This window comes from Semicossyphus pulcher, unplaced genomic scaffold (assembly GCF_022749685.1).
Source record: "Semicossyphus pulcher isolate SPU_LCO1_2020_fin unplaced genomic scaffold, fSemPul1.0.p SCAF_14, whole genome shotgun sequence".
Taxonomy (NCBI): domain Eukaryota; kingdom Metazoa; phylum Chordata; class Actinopteri; order Labriformes; family Labridae; genus Semicossyphus; species Semicossyphus pulcher.
The window spans coordinates 11542373-11555465 of NW_027211648.1; the positions used below are offsets into that span (position 1 = coordinate 11542373).

General features: G+C 41.2%; 1 protein-coding gene across 1 annotated transcript in view; it reads right to left on the reverse strand.

The window, feature by feature from the left end:
• The window catches only part of aqr (aquarius intron-binding spliceosomal factor), a 54601-nt gene extending 42263 nt beyond the window's left edge, over positions 1-12338 (reverse strand). Inside the window, exons 1-15 of the mRNA XM_069662382.1 lie at positions 12260-12338; positions 11690-11794; positions 10816-10872; positions 10662-10702; positions 10532-10567; positions 10321-10441; positions 10029-10169; positions 9333-9401; positions 9068-9168; positions 8878-8954; positions 7908-7972; positions 5065-5181; positions 4860-4973; positions 4032-4135; positions 556-658 (exon numbers count right to left, since the gene is read on the reverse strand). Of these exons, the coding sequence (XP_069518483.1) occupies positions 556-658; positions 4032-4135; positions 4860-4973; positions 5065-5181; positions 7908-7972; positions 8878-8954; positions 9068-9168; positions 9333-9401; positions 10029-10169; positions 10321-10441; positions 10532-10567; positions 10662-10702; positions 10816-10872; positions 11690-11773 (1230 nt within the window). The 5' untranslated portion in view covers positions 11774-11794; positions 12260-12338. The remainder of the gene's footprint in view (positions 1-555; positions 659-4031; positions 4136-4859; positions 4974-5064; positions 5182-7907; positions 7973-8877; positions 8955-9067; positions 9169-9332; positions 9402-10028; positions 10170-10320; positions 10442-10531; positions 10568-10661; positions 10703-10815; positions 10873-11689; positions 11795-12259) is intronic.
• Between the last annotated feature and the right edge of the window lie 755 nt (positions 12339-13093).

Sequence of the window (13093 nt, forward strand, 5' to 3'; positions counted from 1 at the left end):
CACTAAAGTAGTTTCATGTAATCAATTTCAGGGGCGGCTGTGGATAAGTGGTAGAGTCAGTTGTCTTTCAATTGGAAGGTTGGCGGTTCGATCCCCAGCTCCCGCAGTCTACATGTCGAAGTGTCCTTGGGCAAGACAATGTACCCCTAATCGCTCCCGGTTGGTGTGTGAATGTGATGACTGATTGACAGCTGGGCAGCCTCTGCCATTAGTGTGTGAATGTGTGTGTGAATGGGTGAATGTGACGTGAAGTGTGAAAGCAGCTTTGAGTGGTCACAGGACTAGAAAAGCGTGTCTAATTAATTAAATATTGTTTGGTATAGAATCATATTTAACTGAAAATACCAAATACGGCCCTTGTGGATAAATTAGAACCAAAATGATGAACCTGTCTGCTTCCTACCTGAGATTACACTGTACCAGATGGACCTGATAATTCTTTATCAGCTATTAATCCCATTGTGAGGTGTCAGACTTAAGTATCAAAGTAACTTAACAGGATATGTACTTGATAATCCTAAAACATAATTAAACACGCTAGCTGACACTACTTACCAGCAGCTCAAGGAGAACCTCCTTCTCATGGGAGGTGTCCTGGCCTTCAGGCAGCTCTGGCAGCAGACACAGGTACGAGGCCACCCGGTGGAGCGTATTGGGACTGTGGAGAAAAATGAGATAAACAAGGGGTTAGAGTCTACAAGAAGATTTGCATTTGCAAATTACACATTTGGCTGGCACACTCCATAACTAACTCCTGTACAAAGACAATGATTTGGCACAGACTGAAATCGTGGAGATAATGATAACAACAGGGACAGTCTGAGAGTCTGTCCACAACAGTAATTACTACATATCATTACTTTGGTGCATTGTATTCATAGAAAGAAATGATGTGTAGGTCCAGCCTTTTTTCCGGAACATGACCTCTCTTCTAAAAAGATTATTTTTTTAAACGACAGCAACACCACTGCATGTGTGAAGATACACAGCCCTCTCACATTCTTTGTACTTGTTAGCACTGCCGCACAAAGCAATACTTCTGTTTGCTTTGACACTGCACTCCTGCGCTGTCAGCATGTGTGTGTTAAGGGGCCGGGGTGCACTGATGCGACAGGATTATGAAAATCAAAGCGCATCTCCGTCTCGGAAAGCTGAGGCACGGCTCTCTGCATACAGACCTGTTTTAATCAGGTTGACACAGGCAGGGTCTGGTACACAACGAAGGACAGGGCCTGGACACATTGTGACAAGCCCGGACAGCCACACGTGGTGCTGACTGACTGTATCCGTGTATGTGCATGCTTTCTGCTACTTGGGCAGTGGGGTGGCAATTCTGCCAATGTTGCAGTCTGGTGGCTCAGCGGATGACCTGGCATTGGTCATGTGGACATTTCTTCCCTTAGCAACTAAATAACAGCAGCACAACAACTCACTGTGAGTAATGAAGATGACTGGACCGGGTCATGACTGACAGCTGAGCTACTGGCAGGGTAAGGTAACGATGGGGACATAACAGAAACTGGACTACAGTCAGTTTCCTCTCTAGCATGAAGTCTTGACCCTTATTGAGATTCTGGGTTACACATTAGGCCGCAAGTTCATTACAATAATGAGGGATGCACGATAATGGATTTTTTGCGATATCATGCCTACTCTTACTGTAGGGGCCAAAAACCACAGACATCTTGCACCCTTCTTCACGCTAGACAGAAGAGGCGTTGTACAAAAGGTCACGTGTCTGATCATATTTCTGAGCGCACCTGAATGCAGCATCCCCCCTGAAACACGGCAGTGAGGGAGACATGCCCGGACTTGTTTACTGCACCTGCTACGGAGACATCAGTGACCGCCGAGTGACTCTTTTTATCGTATGTGCACCATGAATATGTAAATTAGCTTTGCACTGATGTTTATGTTACACTCTGTTAGTGTCAGCTTTGGCCGTGAGTGTATTTTCGGCATGTTTGATGTTGTTAAGTCCGGTAAAATGACGAAAATGTGAGCTAACTTTTAGCTAGTTAAGAGTTGTTTAACATCTTTTCATTGTCTTTATTTGTGTATTGTGATAACTTTGCGCAGGCAGTGCGCCGCACACTCATGCCGAGTTAATGTTGTAGCATTGTGTCAAATTTTTTTTAGGGAATCATCGAGCATTTCGGGACATTTAAAGCATTGTTTTATCGGCAGAAAAATGACATATTTGCCGATACTGATGTGTCATTTTCAAGCTATAATCTGCAGATATCGATAATGTGTCGATAATATCGTGCATCCCTAACAATAATATGGAACTTTATTATTATCCGGTCAGATAAGAGAACTTGCATTCAGCTAGGTAGACATTTGTGTACTCACAACCACAATGTAACATCACAAGCACAACAATTCTCTCTTTTTGAGAACATATTTGTTAGAAAAACAAAACTATGACAGCTTTTACAGCAACCTAAATCTGTCCAAAAAAATGTGTTTTTCAAGCTTTCGCTGTATTTTTTCTGTCATCACATAATATTCTCAGAAATAGATCCACAATTGAATCAGAAGTGAAATTGATAAAATCTAAACAGTCTTTCCAATGACAGGCAAACTGCTGAAGAAGTAATCCACAAAACTAATTACACCAATTATTGTGACATCTCCAGTAGTGAGGGCTCTCTTCAGTTTTTGCAAGCACACAAAGTCTTACACACCCTTTGATCTCTCAGTCAATTCATTCTTTGGCCTGAAATGACACTCAACACGTTTTATGTAACTGATAGAAGTGTGTGTGCGAGAGTGGAAGAATGGGTGTGCTTATGTGTGGGCAGGCTATGCAATAATGCTGCGTTTGTGTGTTTGAGGGACTTAGCGGATAAATTCAGAGCGGCGGGTGACTGGGAGCTTAGCCTGTGGGTAGCGCAGCTGGAATAAACTGGCATTAGCGTGAGTTGTTTGGATGAAAAGTGCCTCGTTAAATCTGATCGGCATATTTGGAGTTACCCAGGAGCTGCTTCGGTGACAGTCGCGGAGCCGGGAACAATGCGGTTCCTGCTATATTCAAAACCCTAATTCTGGGAAAAGGAGCAGAGCTTCGAGAGAAACATGAAATGGTTCAGCTAATTCTTTACCTGATTCAGCTCAGCTTGGCTCATAACCCTCTGCCTGACTCAAAGAAACGTACAGTGGGTTTTAAGCACTTATAATCCACTTGAGAAGTTAAAAAGAGGTGATGGAAACACAAAAATCAACTGCAAAGAGGAAATTCATGTTGTTCCAACATGGCACCTCAGTGCAATCATGACAAATAAAGACATGGCGTACTCCACAAACAACAGGTAATCAGTAACTCACTTAGAGGGCGTTAAAGAGCAAAAACAGCCTGATTTAAATGACCTTCTCAAAGCTCAGGTCATAATCCAAACATTTTTATTATCATATTAAATGCCAAGAAAGGTTAAAAGCCAGGAAGTGATTACAAACAGCCAACAAATCAATGTCTATTCACCGCCTCCACACATGTGTACAAGTTAAAAAACCACACGCAGGCCAGTTCATCAAAGCGTGGGTGCTTTTGGCTCTTTGGCAAGCTAATATGATCTGACAAACACAGCTGTTCAAAGAGTTTATTCTCAAGCCACTGCAAATCGATTAAATTAATGAGGCGTGCCTCTCTCTCTGGCTGGTACCAGCTGCCTGTTCAAGGGCTCACTAGCTGCCATTTAGCAGGGAAGTCAGGCAGCAACGGCGCTGCTGATGCTATACTGCAAGTCTGCAACATAGGCAGATAGTCTGCATGTGTCCCTGAAAATACAGTAAGTACTTGTTCATGAGGCAGAACGGTTAAAAGGGTGAACCACCTCTTGGCAGACATGAATTACATTTGGACATCAGTCGTCAGGTAGCTAAACACTGTGGTGCTCGAGTATTTGAGTATAAACAGTTCAGTTCGGTCCAGTCATGCATACCCTCCCACCACTTCCTTCCATCTGTGTGCCAACAAGCTGCAAGCGTACATGTTCATTTCATGATTCATTCCGGATGTTTTGATTTACCTGAGATGCCCAAAGTGTTTGGTCAAGGAGTCTCGGGTGTCTACTGCGGCCACGTTGGCCAGAGCAAAGTCTTGCAACTCTGGGAAATGAGCGAAAGCTGCCCTCTGCAAGAGAGAGAAACAACACAGAGCAAAACAATCAGAGTCATGTCCTAATATACAAAATGCCTGCAAAAATATATTATATTATATATATACAGTATATTCATACTATTTAACTCCTTTTCCTTAAAGGGCCAGTTCACCTATTTTCAACCTCAGTTCTATCATGCCATTATGGGGAGCTAATGGTGGGAAAAAATGCAGTTTGGCTCTGTGCCCTTGGAGGACCCTATCCGCTTTGCCAATGGGCCCTGGAAAACCTCCGCCAGACTACGTACGCATCATCTGAGCCATTCACTCCAGCGTCTCTCGCTGGGCCGTTCCTTTCAGAGGGAGGGGCACAATGCATGCTGGGTGTTGTAGGAATGTAGAATGGGTGAAACCATGAGCTGTTTGTACAACTTTTATCCACAGCTATGGAGCCAAATTTAAATATTATTGCTTCTATCGATTACAGGGAACACCAGCTTTGACTGACAGTGCCTTTTTCCAGGGGCGAACTGCTCCTTTAAATTATTGAGGAATAACACAAAAGAAAAATGGGCTGGACTATCCGTTCGAACATTTATTATCACACCTATGAACACCTATTATCACACCTCATGCACAGTAATACCCAAAGAAAACAATGAAAAACAACAGCAGAACCAAAATCCCGCAGGACAAAGAAAGCTGCAGGAATATGCCACTGCACGTCTGTCTGCCCCTCTTCACGTATCGTCTTTACCTGCAGGGAGGTGATTCTGTCATAGTGCAGCGTTGTCATCTCCTTCCCCGTCAGGGCATTTCCTGTCTGGTCACTGATCTCAAACCCTGTGTAGAACTTCAGCATGTCCAGCAGCTGCAGTGATGAGGCAATAACAGAAGTTAGCAGAGGTGATAAGGAAGATTTCATGTGTGCGTGGTAATATGTGTGTGTGTGTGTGATGTACCTGGCAGAAGAGGTGTCCCTCCTTCTCTCTCTGGGTGAGGCTGGACAGATGGCAGCTGACCACTAAATGAGAGTCGTCCAGCACTGTATTGAACCAACGCCTGGTGGGCAGCAGGGCCTAGACGCACAGGATAATATGTTTATAGCAGAGGACACACTTACAGTTTAGCTTTAATACAAAACGTTTAGGTTTCTGCAGCAGCTGTTTGATGCTTCTACATAACAGAAACAAGGATTACATATTGCATTGAACACTCAGGGGTCAAAAGAATCAATTGACTCAATAATAACTACATTTCCCAGCATCTGGACCGCGATTAACCATACACGTTATCGATCCATGGTCTTTTTTTGTCTTGGGGTTGCTTTGAAACATGATAGAGTGACAAACAAAGAGGGAAACTGACAGTGAGATGTGAAGAAGACGGGGGGAGAAAGAAGACAGGTCCTTCTCCTCCACAGCCGCTAATTATTTGCTTGTTGCAGCGCACAAACATGACATGAAGGCAAGCACAGAGGAAACCTGTCAAGAGCAGATAACAAGGCTGCTTGCATAGAGATATATAAAAAAGAAATTCAGAACGTGTTTACGAATTGACAATCAGCGTGAGAGAACGACAAAAGGAGTAAGAGAAAGAGAAGATCTGCACAGGAAAAAACTGCATTGTGAATATGAAATGGAATACTAAATTGCAAAACACCAACATAAAGAAGGAATATCTATTATTTTATTCACAGAAAACGGCTCTTCAAAGGCAGCAGGTGCAGCGAGTGATACCTACACGCAGGGAGAACAGATAGCTTTATACCCAGCAGCCATCTTTGATCTCAACGCGGTCCTGACAGACGGCATGAAACAGGCATGAAAAACGGGGATCTATTTTCCCTGCATTAATTTTCTGGTCGTCATCAGAGGGGGGAAGTATGGATTTCAGGCAACTGAGGCTTTGTAAAAGGATAGCGCTGAAGGACAGGAGATGTCTCCGGAGACCGTCAGCTGGCCGGCCACTAGCCGCTGCCAGGAACAGCAAGGCCGGCCTGTCAGCAGGCAGCCAGATGAAATCTATCGAGCTTCCTCGCTTGTAACGGGAGATCTGCGCAGGCAGCAGCAGCGGAGCTCTAATGTGACATTGTGTCTTCGCTTCGGATAGACAACCTCATTGGCAAGGTTGAAAAGCCCACGTCTAATTCTATTTTCTTTAATTAATCCTTTTAAATGAAGCTGTATGATGAGAGTTTATAAAGCTTTCTTGTCTTCATGAGCTATTTGAGCACACAGCAAACGCCAAGTCTTACTCTGTAACTGAGGCGACTGTGGCATTATTCACATTTTATAGTATTTACAACAGCATGACAACTCCAGCCACTAAACTATCATCACAAAAAACTGAAACCCTTTTTAGGAACAACGCATTGACTCAGGTTAAACCAGCACTGCCAAGTAATAGGGATGTAACGGTGTGTACATCCCAATCTGCTCTGTTTGTTGCTGCCTCAAACCGAATCAGACAATTTATGTTGACCACACGCGTAAAAGAAATAATGCAGCTTCAGCCCGGCGGTTTTGCCAATGCATTAGTTGTTATCAGCAATGTGCTAGTTGTCCATCAGCTGCAGCGTTGTCAAGCAAAACGGGCAGCAATCATTGTCAAATGAGGTCCCCACAGCATTAATGCAGCCTGCCACTGCAGCTCGGGACTCGAACATCTTCTGTTACGGAGTGGTAATTTGTGTTATTAATTTTGTTGAATCCATAAACTGTTACACGAAGAATTGCTAGGTTCTTAGTGAAACTAGTGTTTAAGCATTTCAAAATAAAAGAGAGCAATGTTATTTTCGACATTTTTTTGTTTTCTCTACTGCACCGAAAACAAACCGATCAGATTGTTGGACGATTTGTTTTGTATTTGCAATATGCCCTCTTCTTACCTGCTACACCAGCAAGATATGTCCTCAATATTTTAAAGGGGTCATATCTTTAAAATGGATATTCTCATATTCTGTATGGGTTTCACATTTTTGGGTGTTTATTGTTCACAGTGAAAAAGTGAAAACTGCATAATTCTGTGTTTTTCCAGACATTTTTAAAAAGGTCGCCTCTGAAACGGGCCGTTCAGAACAGCTGCAGGTTTCTACGTAGAAACTCGCTTTCAGTGAAATCGACCAATCGTCATTCACCGACATTCACCTCAGGCCGCCTTCTTGCACTAACTTGTCAAGTCGCCAACATTTCAGCTGATTCAAAAGCACATTAGAATAATAGAAAATTGATTGCATAGCTAAAAAAAAAAGTCCCCTTTAAGCAACAACACACAGCAGATGAAATAAGAACTAAAGGTGAGACATTTCAAATGAATTCAGGTGATTATTCCAGAGAAAAGTGGGTCTCAGGTCACAAGCCTTTTGTATACAGGGAAGACACTCCACGTCACTCGACACCTTTTAATGTCAAAAGCCATCAGGTTGAAAATAACCTCTCATCTTCCCATCAAAGACTTCCGTTTCAAATACTGCACAGCTCTGCGGACGGCAATGACACAGACGCGTTGAGTGGAGCTGAGGCTCAACGTTTATGTGCTGTCTGCTGACCTGAGTTAGCTATAAATGTGAAGGACAAAAAGCAAAAACGAGCTCTGCAGGAACGGATGTCTGCGCCGCTTCCTTCATCAGGAGATCATGAGTAAGCAAATACACTGCAGCCCTACGCTCCTCTGGTGCACATACAAGGTGGAAACTAATGTCTGTGTTAAGACTGAGTGCATCATCTTAAACTCTGCATTTCAAATAAAGCATTCCAATCTCAGAAGTCAAGATAAAGATGGTAAAAGATTTCATGTGTCTTACCTCCAGATCAATCATGAGTTCAATGAATCTCTCGCAGTAATGTACTTTGTCCATGGATATCGCCCCTATGGAAGAGGAAGGAGGTAATCAGGGAGGTGAGAACTTTATTTCAGATCGGGCAATGTTGTCAGTTAAAAATGTAATTGCTATATGAACATACAGGGCTCGAAAACAGACAGGGAACTGTGAGCTATATCAGGAGAAGAGGCTGTGGAACTATCAAGGATAAGAGGAAGGCAAACGCATATGGACAACGCCAAGGTGCCATGCTGAGTATGTGAGCGTCACGATGAGACACTGCTTTGCCAGCACAGTGGCATGCTGGGTCCTCCTCAGCCTTCATTAAGCATGCCGGTGTGTATGTGCGCATTCAAGTGTGTGCGTGCACTTAAAAGTTTGAGGCATGCAGCACGTATCAGAGTGACGTGGATCCTGCTGTGCTTCAGATCTTAATCTACTCTGTCGGGTTTGAATTCTACCTAAACTCACAGATACACATGTTCTGTTTTTAGCATTCAGGTGGGGGGGCCTCTGTGTCGGCCTGCATTACAACATAGTAGTCAGCGCCGGTGGCTGTATGGCAGCTGGAGCACATGCTCCTTCGGCATCTGCACGAATCAGGAAGAAAGGAGGGAGCGGTGCAACCGGAAAAGTGATGAAAAGGGGTTATATTGCGTTTCATTCAGGTAACATGGAGAACGAGAGAGAAGTGGTTCCTGACACCGAGCATGCTCTAGAAAAATCTAAGTACATTAATTGTGCTGGAAAAGGTAGAGAGCACATGCAAAGAGCAACTACACAGGAACAGTCGTGCTTATTCATGAACTCTGCATTTTGAAGTAGGAATCCATACTAGGGATGCACATTGTTATACTGAAACAGAGCCAAGATCTAATGGTATTTTTTTGCTGAATGACGTCCATGTTGTTTACAACAACATTGGGGAATAAATGCATTTTCCTCTGTTTACCTGATGGCGGAATCGACATCAGAACGCCAAGAAACTTCTTAATGAGAGCTGAGAGGAAAGTCCTCTCCTTCTTTGCCCTGAGGAACACACAAGGAAAACAAATCAGCAACGCTTAGACACTTATCAGGCACAAAATACAATTTTCTAGTCTGTATAGATCCGAACACAAAAGCAGAGAAAATTATATTACTGCTCGGCAGCGTCAGCATCCATCTTATCAAATTTCTTCTTGATTAGATTCCAGAACTTCTGCAGCTTTGGGACTTTTTTCAGCTCGTGTTGGAGTCTGGACTGTAAACGTGACAGAGACAAAAAAAGGAGCCAATTGTATTGAAGTATTAGTGTCACAGCAAGGAGGCAATTCTTTCCTAAGAAATTATCAAACAACATCATTACATGACTGGCTCCAATAACCAGCCAAAAAACATAATAAGGGTAATGGGTTGACTTCTTACTGGTAGGAGGCACATCCACATCGGGAGAGAGATGAGCTGCTGCACCTGCTCTCTGATCAAATCTACCTCCTGGGAGGGAGGCACAAAGATGGAGAGAGAGGGAGAGAGAGAGAGTTGTCAGAATGCACTGTGTATGACAGATTTTTATTACACTTCCCCCATAATAAAAGTCTGCAACTAAAATATTTAGAGGCCTTTATAGGATACAATCAAAGTGCAGCAGGCTATCACAGCAGATTTTTAAAGTGAGACATCTGCAGTGCTTCCCTGTGGTTTAATGCGGCGGTGGATGATACAGATGGGTGGGAACTTAACCAAGTTGTGTTGCCTAGTCTGCTACTGCCACCTAGTGGACGTTACTAATAACTGCCTTAATGTTTACATTCAGCTTGAGCAACAAGGCATTTTGGGATTCCTTTTATTAAAAGGGAAATAATACATCTTAAAGCAGTTTTAGGCGAACAGATTTGATTATCAAAATTCTGATGGAAATTCCTTGAAGTTGTATTTCATCAAAGAAAGGCACAACGGTTAGAAGGCCTCAAATATGAGCTGATTAATTGCAGTAATGATGGTATTGATATATAATCGACATCTTATGGACCCTACAAGTTGCAGTATAACACTTTTGGTTTTTCAAAGTAAAATACTTCTCCACTGAGTCAAGGCATTAATGGTTGGTTTAGTGGTACACACCAGACTGTTGAAACAGTGGTCCAGGAAAACTAGCAGCACAGTTTGTTCCCTCAGAGTCAGGCCAGCCTCCTCGCCTGCCAATACAGCCTCCATCACACATTTAAAGAAGAATGGGAAATGGCTGGTTTCCTTCTTGAATACCTGATACACACCAAAAGGGAAAAAAGCATCAATTTGAGTAATAACAGTAGAAAAGGTGAACATAAAGTCCTAAAGTTACGCAAAAAAATATTGTTCTGTTGCCATGCAATGATTACTAGTCTAAACTTAAATGAGGTATTGTATTCCTTACCTCCCATGCTGGAACGTTCTCTCTGAACTTCTCATTGACAATGCAACAAATGGACATGAGGTAGGCATTGCTGGACACTTCAGGAGTGTAGTTCACCCACAAGTAGTTCTCAAGATACTGGCTGGAAGGTGAGATAGTCATGTATAAATATCTGTCCACAAAGTTGCAGCTTTTGTTCTTAAAAAAATGTAAAGTTAATAAGAGAACCCACCTGAACTCAAGCAGCATAATTTTTCTGATGGCAAATCTGAAAAAAAGAAAGAAAGAAGACAGATGGGGTGTAAAAAGTCTTCATTGTATTAAACACGGCCGTGAGTTAAAGATGCTCTATATGTATTTACTTGGATTTGAGAATCTCCTTTTCGTAAACATCTTCCATCACCTAAACAAATAGCAAAGGATGTTAACATTTGAAGGAGTGAGAGTAAACACACAGTTAAAACGCACACACAATCCATACGACACCTTTAAATTGCAGCTATGCATATAACTCACCTTTGGGTCAAAGGGCAGTTTATTCTTTGCATGAGGAGCCCAGTATTTATTTGCCAACTGAAACAAGATACAAGCAAAAACAAAGCAGCATGAAGATACAAAAAGAAACATAGAAGTTGGTAGAAATTATGCATTACAGGTGTAAGAGCCATGTAGTTTATTATAGCACAACTAATGTTGTATTATAACCCTTAAGAAGAAAAATGCATGTATAATTTGATCTTGAATGTTTCATAATGCTCCTTTAAGAATAGTGAGTAGTGTCATGAGTAGTTGGGTTGCTATGAGAGCTGCGTAGGCACATGAGCATAAAGCTTTTCTACCGTGCAACAAAGTGTAATTTAAACTTTTTAAGTAAACATTTTAAAACCGAATTACATCTCCTGTCATTAATTTCAGTCTAGCCTTACTGTGCCTAGGGCTCATCAGTGGCCTTTTTTGATTTATGGACGGAACGCCACTACAACAGTATTGTGTATGGGTAAACAACTTAAACAATACTTTGTGGTTTTCTGGTTCACATACATATTCCTCTGGTATTAATAAAAATTAAAGAGGGAAACGTTATCAGATTAACTCTCTTCTACTCTTAAAATGATGTGATCCACAGCACAAATCCTCAATTTCTCTATAGCAGGTCTCCACACATTGGTACGTTTCATATACAGTAGAATGAAACAAGATGTAATAAGCTCATCTTATATGCAAATACAGTTCAGGTTCCCCTAACAGCCTTATAACAATGTAACGTAAATATAAAATAATGACTACAGGTGAAACGACAGTATTTCAGTCTTCTGAAGAAAAAGAAACAGCATGGATCAACATATTTCACCTCTGTGCTTTGAACACACACGTAGTGTACAAAAATTACCTGTGTGACATATTCTGCGTTAATCTGGGACACAGAAGGCGCTGCAGCCTTTTTAGACGGGGTTTCTTTCTCCGTGGTGGCCATCTCAAGCAGCTTCAATGATGCCTATCAGGAACAGCGGGAACATTATTTTCTTTGAAATAAATAGTAACTACTTACTGAGACCGAAAGACTTTGACCTTTTGTTTTTGTAATGAACTCATAGCTTAATGTGGCAACTATACACAAAAGATAGAGTTGAGAAAGTTAGCACGCTAGGCTAAAAACTTCAGCTGGTCAAGAAAAACAAGTAGTGAAGTTTGTGCAATTATGAATATTATAATTAATAACAGGCCTTATATTTAGTTAAATAATCCTTATATACAAACCGAGGCTCCTGTAATCTGTCATTATTAATATAGCGTTGGAAAATACCAAAATTAGTAGCTAAACGTTAACGTTAGCAGGTTCCCTTTATCAGCAAAGCTAATTAAGTAGCAGTAAGAGGCTAGCTTAGACATTCATTTTAACAATTACGTAACTGTTGGTACCATAGTTCACACAAATGTATCATAAAATAAGCTCACCAACCTTTATTTTTATTTCGGCATGAGCTTATCTGCCGCTGGATGGTCGGTTACGCATGTACACAACCAAAACGCGATGTATGCGACTGACTTCCTGAATGGGTACGCCTCGAAGACCGTCCCCCGGAACAAAAGCAAGTGTTCCGTTCCTACTGTCAAACTTATCACAGGCTATTTAAAAAAACAACAACAAATAAATGATGTCTTAACTCGTGAATACAAAGTAATTGTAAAATATTAATTTTAAAACAATTTTCATATAAATTTTATAAACAGCTTGAAAAAATAACCTTGGGAACCGTAAAATGCAACAGAAGTATTATAAATGTCCACATTATTACACAGCCATAATACAAACTTAACTCATGATCATCAAAAACGCAGGTGTGTTCTTAAATCTTAGGGGAGACACAAAATATTTGAATCAAATGACATAGTGGATAACATTATAGTGTAATAACTACGTGTATTAATCCCTGCTGCTGGTTTATTACAATCTGGTTGTTGGTTAAAACGCGATCCTGTAGGAGGTCTGTTGTAAGCTTTAAACAGTGTATGTTATGGCATTCTGTTTGCTCTTTTAAAACAGGTCTTTATTTGCTGCCTTATAAGTTAAATCACTTCTTATATAGTTTAACTTAATTATTTTAATTTATTAGCTATTTATGTACTTTATTGATCTTAAATTTGATATATTCTGTATTTTAATGTCTTATTTTGGCATATTTATTTAATGTTCTTAATGTTCCTGATGTTCTGTCGTTTACTCTGTAAAGCACTTTGAATTGTGAATAAAAACAACAGATTTTATTAAAAGTGTGATTATGCTTACACACTT